The sequence below is a fragment of the Chiloscyllium punctatum genome, chromosome 26 (genome assembly GCF_047496795.1).
Source record: "Chiloscyllium punctatum isolate Juve2018m chromosome 26, sChiPun1.3, whole genome shotgun sequence".
NCBI classification, from domain to species: domain Eukaryota; kingdom Metazoa; phylum Chordata; class Chondrichthyes; order Orectolobiformes; family Hemiscylliidae; genus Chiloscyllium; species Chiloscyllium punctatum.
In genome coordinates this window covers 56151095-56172960 of record NC_092764.1, presented here as the reverse complement: position 1 = coordinate 56172960, position 21866 = coordinate 56151095, and the positions used below count along the sequence as shown (strand labels likewise).

Below are 21866 nucleotides of genomic sequence, written 5' to 3'. Positions count from 1 at the left end.
CTACAGGTGCAGAGATGAAATGATCATTAAAAGTGGAAATTGCCCATGCAAATAACAGTCATAGAGTCATAGAGATGTGCAGCATGGAAACAGACCCTTCAATCCAACCTGTCCATGCAAAGACAAAAAAATCTATTTTCTATTTAGCTGCACTAAACATGAAAGCTAATAAATGTAATTCAATTTGTGTAAAATATTATGATTTAACCTGAGTTGGGAATACTGAATGCAGTTGTGGGCACCGTATTAAAAAGTATACCTCTGCCATGGAAAGAATCCAATGAAGACTCATTCTAATGATACCAAGATTTAAAGACTACAGACTTAAAGAAAGGCTAAAATGTTGAGGCTTGTTTTACAATTCAAAGTTTAAGAGGAAATGACAGAAGTCTCACATATGATTTACATGATTTGGAAGTGTTTGAAGTGCTAAGTAATAGAAAGGATTATGAACATAGGAAGTAGGAGTGGCAGTAGGCAATTCAGCCCTTCCAGCCCACTCTGTCATTTAGCATGACCATGGCTGATCTTCTCCTGGTCTCAACTCCACTTTCCTGCCTGCTCCACACAGCCCTTTATCCTGCTTTTCATCAGAAATTGATTTCTTTCTAGAATCTGTTGATTGAGTTTGCCTCTTCTGCACTCTGTGCAGCAAGTTCCACAAATTCACAATTCTGAGAGGAGGCCTGGCCTCTGGGCAGTTCTCAGCCTGGTCTCTTTGTGGTCAGGAATTAAATATCAGGGAAAATCAACTTGTATTATTTACAAAAACTCTTACCACACAATGGATTACTAAATGTGATGGTTTACCACGAACATATGACATGTTGGAAAATGCATACTTAAAAAAATGGAAAAAAGCAACGGATACAGGGAAAGGAAGAGGAAAACTTGACAAGAATAGACAATCAAACGTCTCCTGGTTCGAAATATTTAAGATTGTGTACCTGTTAAGTTCAAATCAGTGTGCCTGACATAAAATCAAGGTGACAACGCACAATTTCAAAACAAAGCAAAATAAACACTAACTTTATTACAAAATAAACTTTTCATGCAGAGGGTAATGCGCATGTGGAAGGAACTGCCAGAGGAAGTGGTGGAGGCATTTAAAAGGCATTTGGATGGGTGTATGAATAAGGAGGGTTTGGAGGGACATGGACAAAGTGCTGGCAGGTAGGGACTAGAAAGAAACTGAACACTGGATGAAATTTTAGCCACAGGAAATAACAAAACAATTTCAGAAACAACCAAGTCATTTTGATTAAATTCTTCTACATAATCCGAAAGTGCTTCACTAACCAGATCAGAAAACATGAGAAAAATAGAGAGCAAATACTTCATTTGGCAGGGTGCACAAGCACATCAAAAACATTTCCAAAATGCAACTGTTAGCGCACCTTGAGTGCCAAAGCAGTTCCATAAATATCACTGAACAAAGTTTAAATGACAAATAATTTTCATGTGCTTTAAAAATATTACATTAAGCAGAATTTACCTACTCAAACTAGAAACTTCACAATTAAACTCTTCGGTGATTCAGATGTTGCTAACTGTACAGCTTAAATATTAAACATTTGATATTAACTTACATGTTGCAACAATCCTACATCTAAACTTACAGTATCAGTTTATTTAAAAAACACTAATTAAATGAAAATTGCTCATCATGGTCAGGAAAGATAACACAGAAGCTTTAACTCACCTAAAGTTAAATCATTCTATTCCTGTTATGATACTAAAAGTGACAACTACTTCTCAAATGCACTCTCCCAACAGTTTTCTTCAACATGCAAAATTTACTTGCTAAGACTGGTTTCTTCAGTATGGGTGCTGCAGTCCTCTAATTACGCTACCTACATTTTCTTTTTCTTCTTCCAGTCAGAGTCACAGATGTATAGCACGGAAATAGACCCTTTGGTTCAATTCTTCCATGCTGACCAAACATCCCAACCCAATCTAGTCTCACCTGCCAAACCCTTCATATCCCTCCAAACCCTTCTTATTCATATACCCATTCAGATGCCTTTTAAATGCCTCCACCACTTCCTCTGGCGGTTCATTTAACACACATACCACTCTCTGTGTGAAAAGTTGCCCCTTGGTGTCTCATATCTTTCCCCTCTCACCCTTAACCTATGCCCTCTCATTCTGGACTCCCCCACCCCAGGGAAAAGACCTTGTCTATTTATACTATCCATGTTCCTCATGATTTTATAAACCCCTATAAGGTCACCTCTCAGCCTCTGACGCTCCGGGAAAACAGCCCCAGCCTATTCAACTTCTCCTTATAGCTCAAATCCTCCAACCAAGGAAACACCCTTGCAAATCTTTTCTGAACCCTTTCAAGTTTCACAACATCCTTCCAATAGGAAGGAAACCAGAATTGCATGCAATATCCCAACAGTGGCCTAACCAATGTCCTGTACAGCCGCAACATAACCTCCCAACTCCTGTACACACTACTCCGACCAATAATGCAAAGCATCCCAAACACCACCTTCACTATCTCATCTACCTGCGACTCCACTTTCAAGGAGCTATGAACCTGCACTCCAAGGTCCCTTTGTTCAGCAACACTCCTGAGGACCTTACCATTGAGCGTATAAGTCCTGCTAAGATTTGCTTTCCCAAAATGCAGCACCTCACATTTATCTAAATTAAACTCCATCCCACTTGCAGGCTTGTGGGATATCAAGTTGAGTCATTCTCGAGACATTAGCAATGCTCCATTCCATTAATTGTCAGTGTACTACTGAAAGTTAAACACAGCAAAATGTTTGTGAACTGGAAACTACAGGACCAGCTGTGTGCCAGTTCATCAAATATTCTGGTTGATGAAAAGGTCCAATCAATGTAAAAACACACCAACATCATGCAAGGCTGTATACACATCACAATGTATGTTATTGACAGCATAAATAAAACTTCCTGGCATAGATCCTTCTAACCTGCACCCTCAATTGACTACTCTGACATTGCTATAATACAATAAACCTCCTATATTTCAGATGTATAAGTTTTTTGTCAGTTCATAAGATGCTGATTAAAATAAAGTTTGCTGGATATCCAAATATCCATACTTCCTTGAACCCAGTTGGATTCATTTACTTTTGTTTTCAACTCAGTCCTGGATCCCACTTCTGCCTCTACCACTCTTACAGACAGCGAACTCTAGATTCTCATCACCTCTGGGTGAAAAAAGGTTTTTAATCTCATATCTCCTTGAAACTTTCTGCCATTTACCTTAAATCTAAGCACCTAGTCACTGATCCCTTCATCAAGAGAAAATGTTTCTTCCAGTCCAATCTGTGCACCTCAATTTTATCCATCTGAATCATATCCCCTGCCAATCTCTACTGTTTTAAACAAAACAACCCTAGTCTGTTCAATCTCTTTTCTAAAAGAACTCTCCTGCCCAGGCAACACCTTGGTAAATCTCCTCTGCACTATCTCCAGTACTACCACATCCCTCCCATGTGAATTCCAGAACTGCACACAATACTCTAGCTGTAGCTGAGCAAACATTCTGTACAGTTCCAGCTGCATCCTTTTGAAATTTGTGTCTCAGCTAGTAAAGACAATCTTTTGGCTTCCTACCCACTTTATCCATCTGTCCAAATACCTTAAGGGACCAGTTGCATGTACATCAAGGTCCCTCCAACCGTCAGTGCTTCTCAGGGTCCTATCATTTTTCCTGGATTCTCCTGCCTTATTCGTTCTGCCCAAATGCATTGCCTTTCATCTATCTGGATTGAATACCATTTGCCACTGATCAGCCCATATGACCAGCCCATCTAATTCCTCTCAGTCTAAGGCTTCACTATTATCACTCCAACTTTTGTCATGTCAGTGAACTTACTGATAAACCCTCCTACATTAAAATCTAAATCATTTATAACATATCACAAACAGCCAGGACCCAACACTAATCCTTGCAGAAACCCAAACACAGTGAGAAAAACACCCCTCAACCATCACCTTCTGCTTCCTGCCACTAAGCTAATCGTTGATGCAATTAGCCATATTTCCTTAGATCCCAAAGGCTCTTATCTTTGCTATCAATCTCCTTGCATGACCTTATCAAAAGCCTTGAAGTCCAAATAACCTCAAAAGTACTGTCCTCATCTACACCTCTTCAAAAAAAAAATCAAACAGTCAGACATAACCACCTTTTAACAAAATGATTAATCCACTTCTCCAAATGATTAATCCACTTCTCCAAATGCACACTAATTCTGCTCCACAGAATTGCTTCTACAGTTTCCCCACCAAGGTTTTGACTGACCAGCCTGTGGTTTCCAGCTTTATCCATTACTCTACTCTTATTCAAGAGGACAATGAGATGATGCTTCCATTGGTAGGAAAGACTAGGACCTGAGGGCAAAGCCTAGAGTAAAGGGAAGACTTTTAGAATGGAGATAAAGAGAAACCTCTTTAGCATAAGAGTGGTAAATCTACATAATTTGTTGCCATAGAACACTGTAGTGACCAGATCATTGAGTATATTTGAGACTGAGATAGATAGGTTCATCAGAATCAAGAGGATCAAGGGTTATGAGAAGAACGCGATTGAAAAACTTATCCACCACGATTGAATGGCAGAGCAGACCCGATGGGCTGAATGGCCTAATATCTGCTCCGATGTTTTATGGTCTAATGATAGCACATTGGGGGACCTCTAGTCCTCTAGCACCTCTCCTGTGACCAAAGAGGAATTGAAAATGTTTGCAAGTGCCCAGCTATTTCCTCCCTTATCTCAATGAGCAGCCCAAGATAGATTACATCTAGTCCTGGAGATTTATCTAATTTTAAGCCTGCGTGAATATGTAAATCATCTCTGCCTATGCTTTTTTAAAAAAACATTGTATCACCAAGCTTCTTCCTGATTTCTATACCCATATTGTTCTTCTCACTAGTGAACAATCAGAAGTATTTCATTGAGAATCCTACCTACATTCTCTGGCTCCACACAAATTGCTGCTTTGGCCCTTAAGGGGCCCTACTCTTTCCCTCATTATCTTTCCCCACCCCCCCAAAATGTATCTGTAAAATAACTTTGGATTTTCCTTTATCTTACCTTTTAGCTCTCCTACTCTCCCTTTTAAATTTATTCTTGCACATTCTATATTCCTCTTAAGACTCTGCTGTCAATTTCTGCCATTGGCCTCCATTTTTCTTAGTTCAATGCTGTATATCCTTTCTTAGGCAGCATTCACAGGATGAGGTCCCATTAGTTTTCTTTATAGGAACATGTTGACCGTTCCACATTTCCTTCTTGAATGCAACCCACTGTTCAGAGATAGGTTTACAGACCGATCCTGATCTATTCCATAATAACCTTTAGTCCAACGAAAGTATGATCACTGTGTAAAATGCACCCCCCATGACATTACAACCATTTGCCCAGCTTCATTACTTAAAATTATGTCAGGACCACCTCTTCTCTTGAAGAGGCTTCAACATATTGGCTTAAAAAGCTCTCCTGATTTTTTAGAATTCTGGTCCCGCAAAACCTTTCACAATGACTACCCCAGTTAATTCTGGGGAAGTTGAAAATCTTCTATTACTTTTATAATTGCTTAAGACTTACTCTTCAATCTTACACTCGCAGCACAAAGTGTTTAGGACCAGAAAACATAACCTCAGAGTTAGGGGTTGCCCATTCAAGAAAGTGATGAGGAGGAATTTGTTCTGAGGGTAGTGAATGTGTGGAATTCTTTATCTCAGAAAGCTGTAGGGACTGAATCATTAAATACATTCAAGATTGAGACAGACAGATTTGTAATTACTAAGGGAATCAAGAGATATGGAGAGAAGGTAGGAAGATGGATATGATGATTATCAGATCAGCCATGAGCTCACTGAATGGCAGAGCTGACTCATAGGGTTAAGCAGCTTATGCCTGCTCCTATATTTTTTGATTGCTTCCACAACCAGGATAGAGTGTGTCAGTACAGGCCCATCACAGCAGTAATAGTAACAGCACATGCAGAAAGTCAGCAACTCCTTTAGTTACTTGCTTTTTCTAATACAGGGTGTATACCTACAGAACAAATTAACTAGTAAACTTCATATAAACTACTTCCATTTGCCCTTTGTCACATGAAAAACAGCTGTAATTTAAGTTGCAACCTTCTGCTGAACCTTTCACAAGTTGAAACTTATTGGTGAACTACTCAAATACATAATGTCACATTTCCTCAAAGTGAAAAAGAAGTGTGTTCCTGAACGGCAGCAGCAGAGATATCTATCAGGGACTGAGAACACAAACCAAGAGATTTATAAAACCGCTTTAAAAAGATTTTAACAGTCAACAAGCATGCAATCATGAATTACCTTTAGTTTTTAAGGAATTTAATTCAAAGATGGAATGCAGGTTTTGTTATGCTTTTTTACAAGGGGATTTGAACACAGGAATTTAAAACATGTTGTTTCAATTGTACAAGATTGGGTGAGACTGCACCCTGGAGAGTGGAGTAGAGTGTACAGTTTTGGTCTCCTTACGCAAGGAACAATACACATATCATATGAGTGTAACAAGGTTTCATCTGACACATTCCTGGGATAGTGGAATTGTCCAATCAGGATAGACTGAAGATAGATTACAATCAGGCATCAATTCAGGATGCTTACAGCTAATCTTAGGAAAGACGGTTCCCTGACTTTTAGGAGAGGCAGATAGTGGTCAGCCAGGAAAGGCAGTCTCAAGATTAAGATACCAGCCATTTAGGCCAATGACAAAGAAGAATTTCTTCACTCAGAGGGCAGTAAATTGTGGAATTCGCTAGAGGATTGAGGAGGTTCAGTATATTCAAGACAGAGTTTGAAAACTTGCTAAATTTTAAAGACATCAAGGGTTCACTGCTGGAAAATGAGACAGATGATTAGTCATGATTTAACTGAATGGCAGAGCAGGCTTTCTGGGTCAAAAGGTATACTTCTGTTCCTAATTCCTACGTATTTTCCTGCTATTTTAGATAGATTTCTAACTGTGCACCCATATATGTGAATGCAAATTTTTAAAAAATAATTTAGACACCATTCTGCTAATAGGAACTTATAAACAGCAGAACAAACACGCTTAGTAAAAGTCAGTGCAGTTTAGAGATTTAAATGAAATTAAAGACCACAAACAGAAATATTCTTACCTGAAGTTGGCCCACTACCATACTCAGGATGCAGCTATCTGGGGTGGGCTGGTGGTCTTGTGCAGTTATGCTGTGTTGTATTTTTCGAAACGGAAGGGCCTGTGTTTAAAAAGACAAACCTACTGAAAAGAACTCCAATTTTATTTTTAGAAAAAACTCATTATTCATAGTGTGCACTGAACCAACACATCAGTACTAATTTAAACTGGACTGGTGTGTAAAATGCAAGCAACTCATCACATTTTGTCAACAGTTTAAGACAAACAAAAATGCTTGGACATTACTTGCTGCTTACAAGCTTTTTTTAAAATAGTACCATCTAAATACATTGTAATTTTTTTTTAAATGAACATGTTTAGAGTCTCATTTGCTAACATGATATAATGGAAGTTTTAGAGGCTTTCAGGCGATTATTGCATAGGAAAGGCTTTTGAACACTCTAATACAGAGATTGCGGAGAATTCCAAATTTTGTAGAATGTTTTATACAACATATTGTACTGTCACCATTCTGAAATTCAAGTATAATTTTACTTATAAATAAATGCCTGCACTTCTAATGTTCAATTAAAAGAACATCGCATATTAAAAGGTTCTCCTTTTTGTTTTTGGAAGTAATTACTGCTTTAATTAAGACCAAATGTTGAGAACTTGCTTGTTTTTGGGAGTGGTGGGTGCAGGCAGGGGAGAAGATAAAATGCTTGCGTTTGGCCTTGGAAACCGCAGAAGATAATGAAGGTCACTTACATAGCCAAATATTGTAAATTAAACTTTCCAATCATTCTTTCTTAAATATGCACTTTTTTTGCCAAGAAGAGATCAGCACTTCTTGGCAAAATTAAAATTCTAGAATTAAATTTTACTTTCCTTAACGGTTTCATTGTACAGACACGAAGGAATATGTTATCAAACAAATAGAATTAAAACTGATAGATCATTTGATGCACATAAAGTTGGGGATTGTCAAAAGTGCTTCTCAACGTTCCTCCGTTAGCTCATACTAAACTTCTATTAGACTGAAACACACCTCTTCTGATATCTACAGAACAAACCCTCGAAGGTGGAAAAGACCAACTCAAATGTGGATCATATGAGTGCATATTTCTATAAAATGTAAACAAACAGTTCCTTGTAGACCAAATGATAATTGTCTCAGAAAATAATTTCCTCAAAAACTCTGATACACATTTCAGGTGCTAGCTATTCAATTTCATAATATAAGCATCCTTGTACTATCAATCCAGTGGTTGCTCCAATCAGTTGCACTTCACTCCCAAACAAAAAAAATATAAGTCTAACACAGAATAGGGGGTCACATTTATGAACTTTCACAATGTGTGACTAATACACTGAACAAAACAAAACAGGTTTACAGTATTTTTCTGAATTTTAGTCTATTTCAAAGTGCCCATGAAACAGAAAAACAAAGTATGGCACATCATTTATTTATAATCAGCATCAGAGATGTACCCTTCAGTCCAACTCGTCCTTGCCAACCAGGATATCCTAAATAAATCTAGTCCCATTTGCCAGCATTTGGCCTATATCCCTTTAAACACTTTCTAGCCACATACCCATCCAGATGCTTTTTAAACATTGTAATTGCACCAGCTTCCATCACCTCCTCTGACAGCTCATTGCATGCATGCATCCACCACCCTCTACATGAAAAAGGTGCCCCTTATATCACTTTTAAATCTTTGCTCTCTTATGTTAAACCTATGCTCTCTAGTTCTGGAGTACCCTACTCTGGGGGAAAAAGATCATGCCAATTTACTCTCTCCATGCCCTCTATTTTATAATCCAAGGTCACCCCTCAGCTTCAGGAAAAATAGCCCCAGCCTATTCGGCCTCTCCCTGTAGCTCAAACCCTCCAACCCTGACATCACTCTTCTCAATTCTTTCAAGTTCCCAAACATCTTTTCTAGAAAGGGAGACTAGAATTGAACACAGCATTCCAAAAGTGGCCTAACCAATGTCCTGCACAACTGCGACATAACCTCCCAACTCTTACACTCAATGCATTGCCCAATAAAGGCAAGCATACCAAACACCTTCACTACCCTGTCTACCTGCGACTCCACTTTCAAGGAATTATGAATGTGAACCCTAAGGTCTCTTTATTCAGCAATATACCCCAGGACCTCACCAATAAGTGTACAAGTCCTGCCCTGATTTGCCTTACCAAAATGCAGCACCTCACACTTAGCCAAGTTAAACTGCACCTGCCATTCTTTGACCCATTGATCCATCTGATCAAGATCCCGCTGTACTGAGCTAACTTTTGCTGTCCACAACACCACCAAATTTGACGTCATCTGCAAACTTACTAAATATACCTCCTATACTCACATCCAAATAAATTTATATAAATGACAAAAAGCATTGGGTCCAGCACGAATCCTTCTGGTACATTGCTGATCACAGGCCTCCAGTCCAAAAATCAACCCTCCACAATCACCCTCTCCCACCTACTTTCGAGCCAATTTTGTATCAAATGGTTTGCCCTGGATTCCATGTGATCTAACTTGCTAACTAGTTTATCAGGCAGAACCTTGTTAACTACTTACTGAAGTCCGTAAAACAACCCTCTTAGTTACTTCTTCAAAAAACTCAAGCGACAGAGACAGGACTTCCCATGACTATCCCTAATCAGTCCTTGCCTTTCCAAATACATTTAAATCCTGTCCCTCAGAATTCCCTCCAACTTACCCACCAATGAAGTCAGGTTCCCTTCTCTCGTTCCCCAACTTTTCCCTACCACCTTTCTTCAATAATGGCACCACGTTAATCAAACCAGTCTTCCAGCACCTCATCTATGGCTATCAATGATCCAAATATCACAGGAGGGGGCCCCACCAATCAGTTCCCAGAAAGTTCTAGGATACATTTGATCAGGTCCTGGGGATTTATCCACCTTTTAAACTTTTTAAAACATCGAGCAACAACATCTTTGTAAAATGGAAACTTTTCAGGATATCACTGCTCATTTCTCTAAGTTCTCTAGCTTCTATATACTTCACCACAGTGACGCAAAATAACTTAGTATCTCACCCAGCTCCTGCGGTTCCATAGGTAGGCAGCTTTGCTGATCTTTAAGGGTCCTGTTCTCTACATAATTACTTTTTTGTTCTTAATGTATTTGTAGATCTGTTAATGTAATCTCTTTCGCATTAGACCTATCTGCCAAGGTTCTCTCATGTGGCATTTTTGCCCTCCTGATTTCCCTCGGGTATACTCTGACTGTCCTATTACTTTTCTAAGGATTCATTTGATCTCTGCTGTCTATACATGACATATGCTTCCTTCTTGTTCTTGACCAGAACTTCAATTTCTCCAGTCATCCAGCATTCCCTACAGCTACCAACCTCACATACCAACAGAAACAGACTGTCTCTGGATTTTCATTATCTCATTTTTGAAGGCTTTCCATTTTCCAACTGTTGCGTTAAGATGTTAAAGAGTTAATTTGTTCTGCTGACAAATTGGATATCCCTGTGGGTGTGTTTTTCTGTCTTGCAGGCAGGATGTGGCTGACTAAACATACTCTAAATGATGCAGTTGGAGCAACAGCCTAATCACCCCCCCGGCCGGAGCAACAGCCTAATCACACCATTTCTGGAAATAATTTAACCACCTTAGATTGTTTTTGGGTGGTACCTGACTTTGGGGAAATAGCAGGGAGTGGAGTCTTGCATGCACAACCGACAGATGTGAAACCCTGTATAAAGGGAGGACAGATCCCTTGCTCAGACAGCCTTGCTTGACACGCCACGTAAGCATCACAAAGAGACTTCACTTGGAGGTTGCCACTGATGTTACCTAGCCAGGTAATGAAACGTCTGGATATCAAACCTCCAGCTCAGCGAGCAAACCTACACCCTAAGTATTAAGTGATCCTCCAAAAACTTGTACTTGCTGAAATAAATCATGGCTGCTAATACAAAGTGGCGTATTGCAGGTGCATCAAGCGTGTAAGAATTTCTAGTAAGGAACCTAACTCCGTTACCTGCGAATATAGCCCCCCCGCCCCCCAAGTCAACTTTTGAAAGTTTTTTCTAATATCCTCGGAATTGGTCTTTCTCTAATTTAGAACTTTACCTTTCAGATCAGGTCTATCATTTTCTATCACGATATTAACACTAATAGAATTATGATCACTGACCCCCACTAATATTTCACCACGTGCCCTGCCTTATTTCCCAAGAGAAGGCCAAGCTTTGCTCCTTCTCTAGTAGGTACATCCACATAAGAACATTTTCTTGTACAGACTTAAATTCCACTCCATCCAAGCTCTTAACACTATGGCAGTCACAGATTATGTGTGGAAAGTTAAAATCCCTTACCATTATAACCCTATTATTACAAATAACTAAGATCTCCTTACAAATTTGCTTTTCAATGATGAACACTCAGTCTATGATTGACTTCCATATTACTGCAAACTGTCTTGTAACTTTGTTTCAGCTTGGCAAGCCAGAAGATTTAACCTTTGATCTTCTTCCAGTCTGTGTAATCAGGATTGGTCAACTAAGATGCTGATCAAATGAACTCCTTATGGGCTAGCCTGGCAATTCTCAATTCTTACACTACATCTCGCTCCGACACCCACTTCAAGATTCATTTAAATGAAATCATTCCATCTCTCAATTTTCTCTTTAGAATGTGTTAAATAAACACAAGAAGCTGATGTGATCTGCAAGAACAACAGGCTCAAATGAAACTATTTGACACTTTAAATGTGAATAAAAACATGAATAGCACCATCTTAAGTAACACCCAAAATCCATCCTAGGGCAGTCAAAAACTCAAATCTGACACCGATTTTGCTCAAAACCATTCATTTCATGTTCTAAAACTTGACTGTCAGCTGGGGTCAGGCTAAAAGCTTACATGTAATTCAGAGAGTAAACCTCATCATTTCTTCTGGTGTCATATGACTTTTGACCTCATATCATGAAGACTATATTCCAAGTGTGGTCTAACTAGGACTCTATAGAGCTCCAGTATAACCTCACTGTTCTTTGAGGGATCTATGGACATGGACCCCAAGATCCCTCTGTTGCTCTACAATGGCAAGGATCCTATCTCTAACCCAGAATTCTGCATTCAAATTCAACCTTCCAAAGTGAATGACTTCACTCTTTTCCAGATTGAATTCCATCTGCCACTTATCGGCCCAATTCTGCATTCTGTCAATGTCCTGTTGCAACCTACAACAGTCCTCCACACTCTGAACAACTCCACGAACCCCTACTTCCTCCGACTCCAAGCACAAGTTCCCTTCATTATCCCTTATCAGCCCTACCCTCAGTGTGGCCATCCTCTTGTTCCTTACGTAGCTGTGGAACGCCATACGGTTTTCCTTAATTCTACTCACTAAAGCCTTTTCATGTCACCATTTAGCTCTCCTGAGACCATTCTTCAGTACGTTCTTGGCGACCTTGTAACCCTCTAAAGCCCTGTCTGATTCTTACCTCAACCTTAAGTTAGCTTACCAATAAAGTGAACGCTCTTTTCCTGTTTCTGACTTCCACCCGGACAGACTCTATAGATAAACCCTCCTCAACGATCTCCCTTTCTGCAGCTGTGATACTATCCTGGATTAGCAATGCCACTCCTCCACCTCTTCTCTTCCTCATGATTGTAATGAACGCCTGGGAGGACTCAAAACGCTGAATGGCAGAGTCCTGCTCCTATTTTCTGTCTTTCCATAATATTGGCAGCAAATTATAACAAAAATGTGATATTGTCAATTGTGTAATTGCAATATGAAATTCAGATGAGGCCAAGTGCAAGGTTAAATAAATCCAAAACGTTGCTGCTTTAGTTATTTTGGTTGCATTTTGCTATCTGGCACAGCACTGAATAGTTTGAAGTTACTGTGTCAGTATGGTACATTCAACTTAAACGCCAAAGTTGAACTTGGTCATTTCAGTCCACAAATAAACTTCTTGCATCGCTAAAACACAAGAACTGATAAATAACTTCCCTACCACTGAAAATTAAGCATACTATTGCATCGCTTTCTATTTTAAAGTCAAACTTTCTTTTTATCGCTAATCAGTTTTCCTTTTCTATTTCTCTTCTGCATCCAATCTGACATATTGAATTCAAGCATTCTAATTTACATGTACTTCGCAATCCTTGCACCTTTAATTTCACAATCCTCCAATCTAGTTGGTAAGTTGCCTGCCTTGTTCACTCAGATACCAGTTGTTTGTTTTTCTCACTGTGACAAAATATAATTGCGATTAAAATGAGTATGGACAAGTTGAACCAACGCAGGATAACGCCAGGTTGTTGCCTTGCAACCATAAATTATGAATTTTTTTCTCACCAATTCTGTCAAAGGAAGGGGTTTGTACATACCGCACACTTTCCATTGGCTAAGAGATCAATGATCACACATGAATATTAACAGTGGGAATCAGTAGGCTGTTATAACAGAGTAATCACTAGGTAAAAACAAGGACTGCAGATGCTGGAAACCTGAGTCTGGATTACACTGATGCTGGAAAAGTACAGCAGGTCAGGCAGCATCCAAGGAGCAGTAATCACTGGTAACCTTGATCTTGTCTGATATCCACATATGGGGGATACATTTGACGTAAATCCTGGGATACTAAGAATGAAATATACACTCTGCTCTACTGAAATTGTCTTAAAATTCAACAAGAAAAAAAACACTCCGTCTAATCCAGGTTGCAGTGCATCATCTAATCAACAAATTCAATATCCCAGAAGCCACACAAGTATATACAGGAAAAGCGTGGTTTGGCATGGAATAACCCGACGCACAACATTTGAACATTTCAATGCATTTTAATTCAAAGTTACAACTATCCAAACTAAGGTCATTCAAACATTACACTAATGAACAGAATTCTCCCCCCCCCCCCCCGCGCCAAATATACTTACAAGTAGTTTGTCCACAATAGCAGTTTTACCTTGGAACTGCTGTCCTTCCCAACTTAGACATGATGCATCAATCTGAAATGAAAATACATACATGACAACAAATAAATTCATGAATTCGCCCTCCCTCAAACAGTGCTCAAACGATTAGTCGCTCTGGGAACAAAAAAAAACCTCAAGGACACATCTTATGAAAAAAGGATGAGGGAGCTAGGGCTTTTCTCATTGGAGCAAAGGAGGAAGACAGGTGATTTGTTAGAGGTGTACAAGATGTCAAGAGGCACAGAGTGGACAGTCAGAGACTTCTTCCCATGGTGAAAAGGTTTATCACAAGGGATCATAATTTCAACGTGAGTGAAGGAAGGTTTAGGGGAGATTTCAGAAGTAGATTTTTTACTCAGTGGTGAGTGCGTGGAATGCATTGCTCGCAGTGGTAGTCATGTCAGATACATTAGGGACACTTCAACTCTTGGATAGGCAGATGGAAGATAGTACAATGAATGGTATGTAGGTTAGTCTGATCTTAGAGTAGGATAAAACATTGGCACACTTAAAAAAACTCAAAATTTAAAGATGTATAAAACACTTGCTTTCTGTATACCTGAAATAGAATCAAATAATGACAGAATCCCTAGTGTGGAAAGAGGCCATTCAGCCCATGCCCACACCAATCCTTCAAAGAGCATCCCACACAGACTCAGACCTAGTCTCCCACCCTATCCCCATATGTACCACGGCTAACTCACATCCCTGGACACGACAGAGAATTCAGCATGGCTAATCCATCTAACTTGCACATCTTTGGACTGTTGGAGGAAACCAGACCACCTGGAGAAAACCCACACAGAATGAGAATGGGCAAACTTCACAGACAGACACCTGAGGCTGAAATCGATCGCAGGTCCCTGGCCCTCCGGAGACAGCAATCATAACTGAGCTACTGTGCTGTCTATCTCAAAAACTTCGAAGATTGCTCTGGTTTAAGCACAGAGATCAGGCAATCAAGTTCTAGCCACATGATGATACTTGAAAACATATGGCATTCGGTGATGCAACAGTTGTGTGTTTATATAAATGGCAGATTCATAAGAGTTTATGGCTCTGCAAGAATAAATTCACTCACCACATTAAGCATTTCAAATATACACTATTTCATGGTTTCATTCCTCATTTAATGAATCTACATGATTCAATTTTGAATTACAAGTGCAATGGAAAAGATTAGAATTAAAGGATGATCATGCTTGCAGCCAAGATCACATTAAGCATAGAGATAATGGGTGGTTACACCCTTTCTTTTTGGAAAGAGGCACTAACTGTAGGAAGTGGCTATTTCACTTGTCACTTAAGAGTCAACACAGAACATTCCAAGATGGAATAAAGTATATAATACATAATATATATTGGGTCCAAGTAGAGCAGTGATATTTCCTATTACTGCATAAGCAAAATAACCTTATTCCCCCAAGGTACAATTACTCATTAGTTTAAGTTGCTCAATTTAAATTATTTGACAATTTTAGCATTAAATCACCACAAATTATTTTGCTTGTTGTATAATCCAAAATATTTTGTACAAAACTGCTTAGAATAAAGAGTAGACTATATATGTTTTAAAAAAAAAACAAACATATTGTTACATCTTATGGAAATAAAAGATTAAGAGTGGTCAAAGTAACAGAAAATATCTTCTTTAGAACGAGGGTTCACGTAAAAATAAATTCCATCAATTAAACCAAATATTAGTATTAATTCATAACGTCAAAGCAACATAGTGGCAAGGTAACTCAGTGCTCCCTCACAGGGCCAGAGACCTGGGTTCAATTCCAGCCTCAAGTGTCTATGGAGCCTACATGTCCTCCCCATGTTTATGTGAGTTTCTACCAAGTGCTCCAGTTTCCTCCCACAGTCCAAAAGAGGAGAAGGTTAGGTGGATTGGCCACGCTAAATTGCCTAAACATCCAGAGATGTTTCGGCCAGCGAATAAGCTATGGTTAACATAAGGTAGGGGATAGGGCAGGGCAGGGGGCTGGGATATTCAATGGGCCAAATAGTCTCTTTCTTCACTGTAGGGTCTCTTTGATTTTAATACATTTTCCCAACATCCATGCACAAATATTAAGAAAGTTTCTCTTAAAAATTGTCACATTAAAAAAGTTATCGAAAATAAGGCGATAAGACAATGGTCATACTTACATATAAAGATCCTAGTTGGCCCCGGTCTGCATCAAAAACTTGATAGTAATGATTAACAAAGCCACTTCCAATCTGCTCCCAGATAGGTTTGTCATTCATTCTGATAACTTAGCCACAGGCACTGAAACCAGATTAGAGCGAAGATTCAGTACTCTATTAATTTAAAATTAATCACTTTATTACTACACTTTCTTTTTTTTTAATCCAAGAACCGAAATGAAGTGGGAACAGACCAGGGTTTTTACACGCTGAACCTCTAGCTATGATAGTTTTGGACAAACTGTGCTCTCCACTTTGCTCAACTGGCCAACCCATTAAAAAATCTAAAATTCAGCGCCATCAACAGCCGACCTACAAACAAACATACCTATCGATCAGAGTGGCAAGCCCAAAGAGGAAGAGAAAATCCCACAAAGTTAAAATTGCAGAAGAAATTGCACTGGAACATTTCAGGTGAGTGGACCCGCGAATTTGAATCACAAATTAAAATAGACAATCGGACAATTAAAAGGTAACAATGGATAAAACAGTAAAGAATGAATACCTGAGGAATGGGGTGATTCAGAGCGGCAGCAGTGCAACACAGCAAAGCAAACCTAGGGCTGAGCAGTGGCAGGAGCAATCAGATAAATACCTGAGGAACAGGGTCAGTCTGAGCGGCAGCAGCAGTCAGACTGGTGGCAGTGGGAATGAGGCTGAATCCAAAGACAGACCTCCACAAGTGACAGACTCAAAATCTGATGCTCAGTTCTAGAGACAAAGTAGTGTCAGGAGAGAGAGCGAGAGAAAGAATGCTTACTTTTGTCATCTTAGCTTATTAGGAATACACAGCGAGAGGAGAAATGTGTGAGAAGTGCGAACGGTTGTGTAATTGGTTGCTAGATTATCGTTTGTAGTTGAAAATATTAAAAGTGGCAAGAGACCTCAACTTGAAGAATACTCCTGCTGCAACATGTGGGAAATTAGGACACTCTCACTGTCCATGGTGACTGGAATGCCTAGAGTTTCAGATGGCCTCACTGTGGAGCATCCACATAAGGCTGAGATGTACTACTGCAGGATAACTCCCTATGCTACACATAAGTGAGGCCAGAAATAAAGTCAAAAATAATTACACCACAACAGGTTTAGTCCAACAGGTTTATTTGGAAGCACTGGTCCAAATAAAACTGTTGGACTATAACCTGGTGTTGAGGGATTTGATTTTTTTTTAAAACCTTGTCCACCCCAATTGGGGTGGGGGAGGGGGGGGTATTTTTGTTGGAAATGAAGAAATCATCGGCGGCAAACAGGCCAGCCCGTCGAATGCTGCCTGACCTGCTGTGCTTTTCTACCACCAGACTCTTCACCGAAGTCCAACAGCAGCACCTCCAAATCAGGGCAGAAATAGGAAGATAATACATGAGCTGTTTAACCATGCCTTATACTGTAAGGGTTCCAGGTATGTGGATTTTAAGTATCTCCCAAAACTGATGGGACCTGTACAAGAAAGACAGGTTGCACCGAAACTGGAGGAGCACCAATTACAAGGCTTAAGTTAGTATGGCTGGGGGATGGCAGCCAGAGCAGCAGGTCAGTATGTGGAGTGTTTGAAGAATGGGGCTAAATCAAATAACAGGCAAGGCCAGGTTAATGAACATGATGCAACTCGTGGTCTGAAGTATATTTACTTTAATGCAAGGAGTACAACTTAAGTGCTTAGAGCTTGGAGTCATATGTGGGACTATGATGTGCTAGCCATTACAGAGAACTGGTTGAGACAGGCAGGACTGCCATCTAAACTTTCCAGGGTTTAGACCTTTCAGGCATGTTACAGGGGGATGTAAAAGGGGTGGAGGAGTCGCATACAGAAAATTTGATTTGATTGATTTTTTGTAGTCACATATACCTCAGTGAAAAGCTTTGTTTTATGGAGTAATAAGGCAAACCATAGCAAACAAGGACGTAGAGATCAAAGGATTCTTAGACAGAGCAAAGCATACAGGTTACACCACACAGGAGGTGCACAAAGCAAGATCAACATAATTTGAAGTTAGAGTGCCCATTCATCAGTCTAATAACGGCTGGGAAGAAGCTCTTCTTGAACCTGTTGGTGAGCGTGTTCAAGCTTCTGTATCTTCTGCATGACCGAAGAGGTTGTAAGAGAGCATTAGCAGAGCGGTAAGGAAGATGTCACAACTGTACTAAATTAGACATTTCGGAGGGCTAATCGTGAGGCAGAGGTAGAATTTAGGAATAAGATAGATCTAATCATGACGACAGGCTGATACTATAGGCCTCCCGGCCGTCAATGGGAATTAGAGGAACAGTCATGTCAGCAGTAATGCAAAGATGTAAACAAAAACAACAGGGTTAGGATAGTGGGTGACTTTCATTTCCCCAAGTCATGGGACTCCCGTAGTGCCATTGGGCAGAACATGTTAAGTGATTCTTAAAACATTACAGAGATTAATCCAAAGAGGGAAGGGGCATATTAGAGCTTGTATTGGCTAGGTGTTTGAAGTTTCAGTGGGGGAGCATTTTGGAAGTGATGGTGATGGAAAAGGATAGGAATGGTCTTCAGGTGAAAGTGCTATGGAGGTACGAGGGATCTAATTATAACAATACTGATCAAGAAGTGGAAAGATTGGATTTTGAGCAGCTATTTGAAGGTAAATCCACTTCTGATCTGTGGAGTCTCTTAAAAATCAGCTAATCAAAGTTCAGAAACAATAACAGAAGTTACTCAAAAAGATCAAGAGGTCTGAGAGCACCTGTAGAGAGATATCAGAGTTAACATTTTGACTCTTCGTCAGAACTAGATTTACAGCATCCGCAGTTCTTTCAGTTTTTATTGACCAAAGTTCAGGACCAACGTGTTCCTGTGTGGATGAAAGATAAGGATGGCAAAATTTGGGAACCTTGAATGACAAAAGACATTAGTTAAAAAGGGAAGCAAATGTAAAGGTTTAAAAAACAAATCAAACAAACCCTTTGCGAAGTACAAAAGAAACAGAAAAGTACTTAAGCAAATGATGGCTACAAGGGGCCATGAAGTACTCTTAGCAAGTGGAATTAAGGAGAATCCCACAGCAATTTATTTGTATATTAGGAACAATAGGGTAACTTGGGGAAGGGTAGTTCCACTCAAAGACAAAAAAATAGGAAATGTGTGTGTAGCCAAATGAAGTCAGTGAGGTCAGTGACATTCATCAAGGAGAAAGACATAAATGATGGTAAGCTTAGACAGGGGTTTGATAATACTCTAGGGCATGTTAATACTGTGGTGGTGGTATTTGTTGTCCTGAAAAACATTAAAAAGGTAGATAAGCCCCTGGGGCCTGACTCCAAGATACTGAGGACAAGGAGGGAATTGCTAGGTCTTGCGAGACTTTTTTTATCCTCTTTAGCCAAAGGCAAGGTCCCAGATGAGAAGAATAGCCACTGTTGTTCCTTTAAGGGAAATAGGGATAATGCAGGAAATTATAGGCTAGTGCGCTTTATACTTGTAGTAAGGAAAAGAATCTGGAAAAGGAGAAGATTTCTAAGGACAGGATTTACTTGCACTTTTACAATAGACTTATATGGGATAGTCAGAACGGTTTTATGCAGGGGAGGTATTGTATCTCAAATTTGGCTGATAAGGTGCCTCATGGCAGGCCTATCCAGCAGACCAAATCACATGGAATCCACGGTGAGTTGGCAAGTTGGATACAAAATTGGCTTGACCATAGAAGACCAAACAGTAGTTGTTAAAGAAAAAGTGCTTTTCTGACTGAAGGTCTATGAGCAATGGTGTTCTGTAATCTATTGTTTGAGATTTATATGTAAATGATTTGGATAAAAATGTAGGCGGCCTTATTAGGTTTACATGAAATTGGTGGTTATGGATAGTGAGCACAGTTGTCAAGGGTGCAGCAGAATAAACACTGGCTGGAAAGTTTGGCGGAGAAATGGCAGATGGAGTCAAATCGGAGGTTATGCATTTTGAGAGGTCAAATGCAAACGGCAAGTATGCCACAAATGCCTGGACCCTTAGGATCACTGATATACAGAATTCTTGTCAGCCAAATCCATAGCTCACTGAAAGCAGAAACAAGTGGTAAATAAGGAATACATTATGCTCACCTTCACTGAGGTATAGAAGTAGTCAAGCTACATTTGGAGTACTGCGTGTAGTACAGGCACCACACTATAGGAATAAAATGGAGGCTTTGGAGAGGGTGCAAAAGAGGTATATGAGAATGTTGCCTCGAATGGAGCATATTAGCTGTAAGGAGAGGATGGACAAACTTGGATTGTTTGGGCTGGAGCACAGGCTGAGGGGCAACCTGATGTAACCATATAAACTTATGATGGGGGATAGTCAGGGTCTCTTTCCCAGAGTGAAAATGGTAAATACTAGAGGGCAAAGGAGAAAGTTTGAAGATGTGTTAGTACCATATAAAATCATGTATAGGTCGATGTATAAGCCAACCCTTACTCAGCCAAAAATCTTATATGTCCCATATATCTCATGTATATATCGACCCTAGTTCTACTATACCATTCTACCTTGGCAGGCAGAATGGAGAGTTATTTTGTAGATAAACATAATTTTTTTCCTTTTGTTGTTTATTTTATATAGATATCTGACTCTTGTTTGTCCATTTTTTGACTCATACCAAGCATGAGTTTCATCCCCTCAAAAACAACACCTCACGTATTAGTCACCCTGATTTCAGCTTTAAAAAAAACTTCTCCAAAATTCAACCGACACATGAGTATATACACATTATACAAGTATACAAACACACACGGTAATGGGTGCCTGGAATGCATTGCCACAGATCTGATATGAGGCATTTAGATAGATACATGAAAACCCAGAGAACATAGGGATATGGACCAGATGGAATTAGTTTAAAATAGTATCATGGTAGTGTGCCACAGTAAAGAGCCTGTTCCATGATGAAGTGATCTCAAAAGTAATAGACTCAGGGAAGAATACAGAACAGTATTCCATTATATGGTACTCACGAAGAGCCAAGATTCTCATTAACAACGGGATAGATTTAAAAAAGCAAATCAAGATGACAGGACAAAGATGATTAAACAGTTCTCATGAACAGCTATTTACTTGGAACAAAACATGCCGTTTCTCTCTCCATAGATTTTATCAGATCTGCAAAGTACTTGCTCAGTCTCTTCAAAATCAAGTTGAAATGTTTGTACAGTACATTAAAAAAATTGTGTCTGAATAAATATTAAAAGCACTTCATCTTCAGATCCCCTGCATGGATTTCATTGCCCAAGAGCTAAGGAATCATGAAGCTAGCACATTAGTCCAAAGAAATATGAATCAATAAGTGAAAATATGTTTGCTATATTTTTATGCAATTATAAACTATAGCCTGAGAATCCTGTACCTGATGTGTCCTGCACATGACTGCAAAGCATGCTCCCCAGTGGACTAGTTTGGATGCAACCTTCATTGTTATATCTCTGCAAAACCTCATCCAACAATTTAAATTAAGTATTCTCAATAATGCTTCTTTCAATGCCAGTTATGTTTCACTCAACACATTCAATTTATCCACTAGCTCCTTCTATGATGTGAAATGCGACATCACAAGCTTCAGAAATG

At 39.4% G+C, this 21866-nt stretch overlaps 1 protein-coding gene across 6 annotated transcripts in view; it reads right to left on the bottom strand.

The window, feature by feature from the left end:
• nutf2 (nuclear transport factor 2) overlaps positions 1 to 21866 on the bottom strand; it is a 45811-nt gene that overhangs the window by 17131 nt on the left and 6814 nt on the right. For 5 of the 6 annotated variants that reach the window (XM_072547459.1, XM_072547454.1, XM_072547455.1 and 2 more), the window contains exons 2-4: positions 16262 to 16382; positions 14069 to 14140; positions 7149 to 7247 (exon numbers count right to left, since the gene is read on the bottom strand). In XM_072547459.1, coding sequence (XP_072403560.1) covers positions 7149 to 7247; positions 14069 to 14140; positions 16262 to 16360 — 270 coding nt within the window. In that variant the 5' untranslated portion in view covers positions 16361 to 16382. Of the gene's footprint in view, positions 1 to 7148; positions 7248 to 14068; positions 14141 to 16261; positions 16383 to 19014; positions 19134 to 21866 lie in introns of those variants that run through there. The other variant, XM_072547456.1, reaches the window with a different exon arrangement.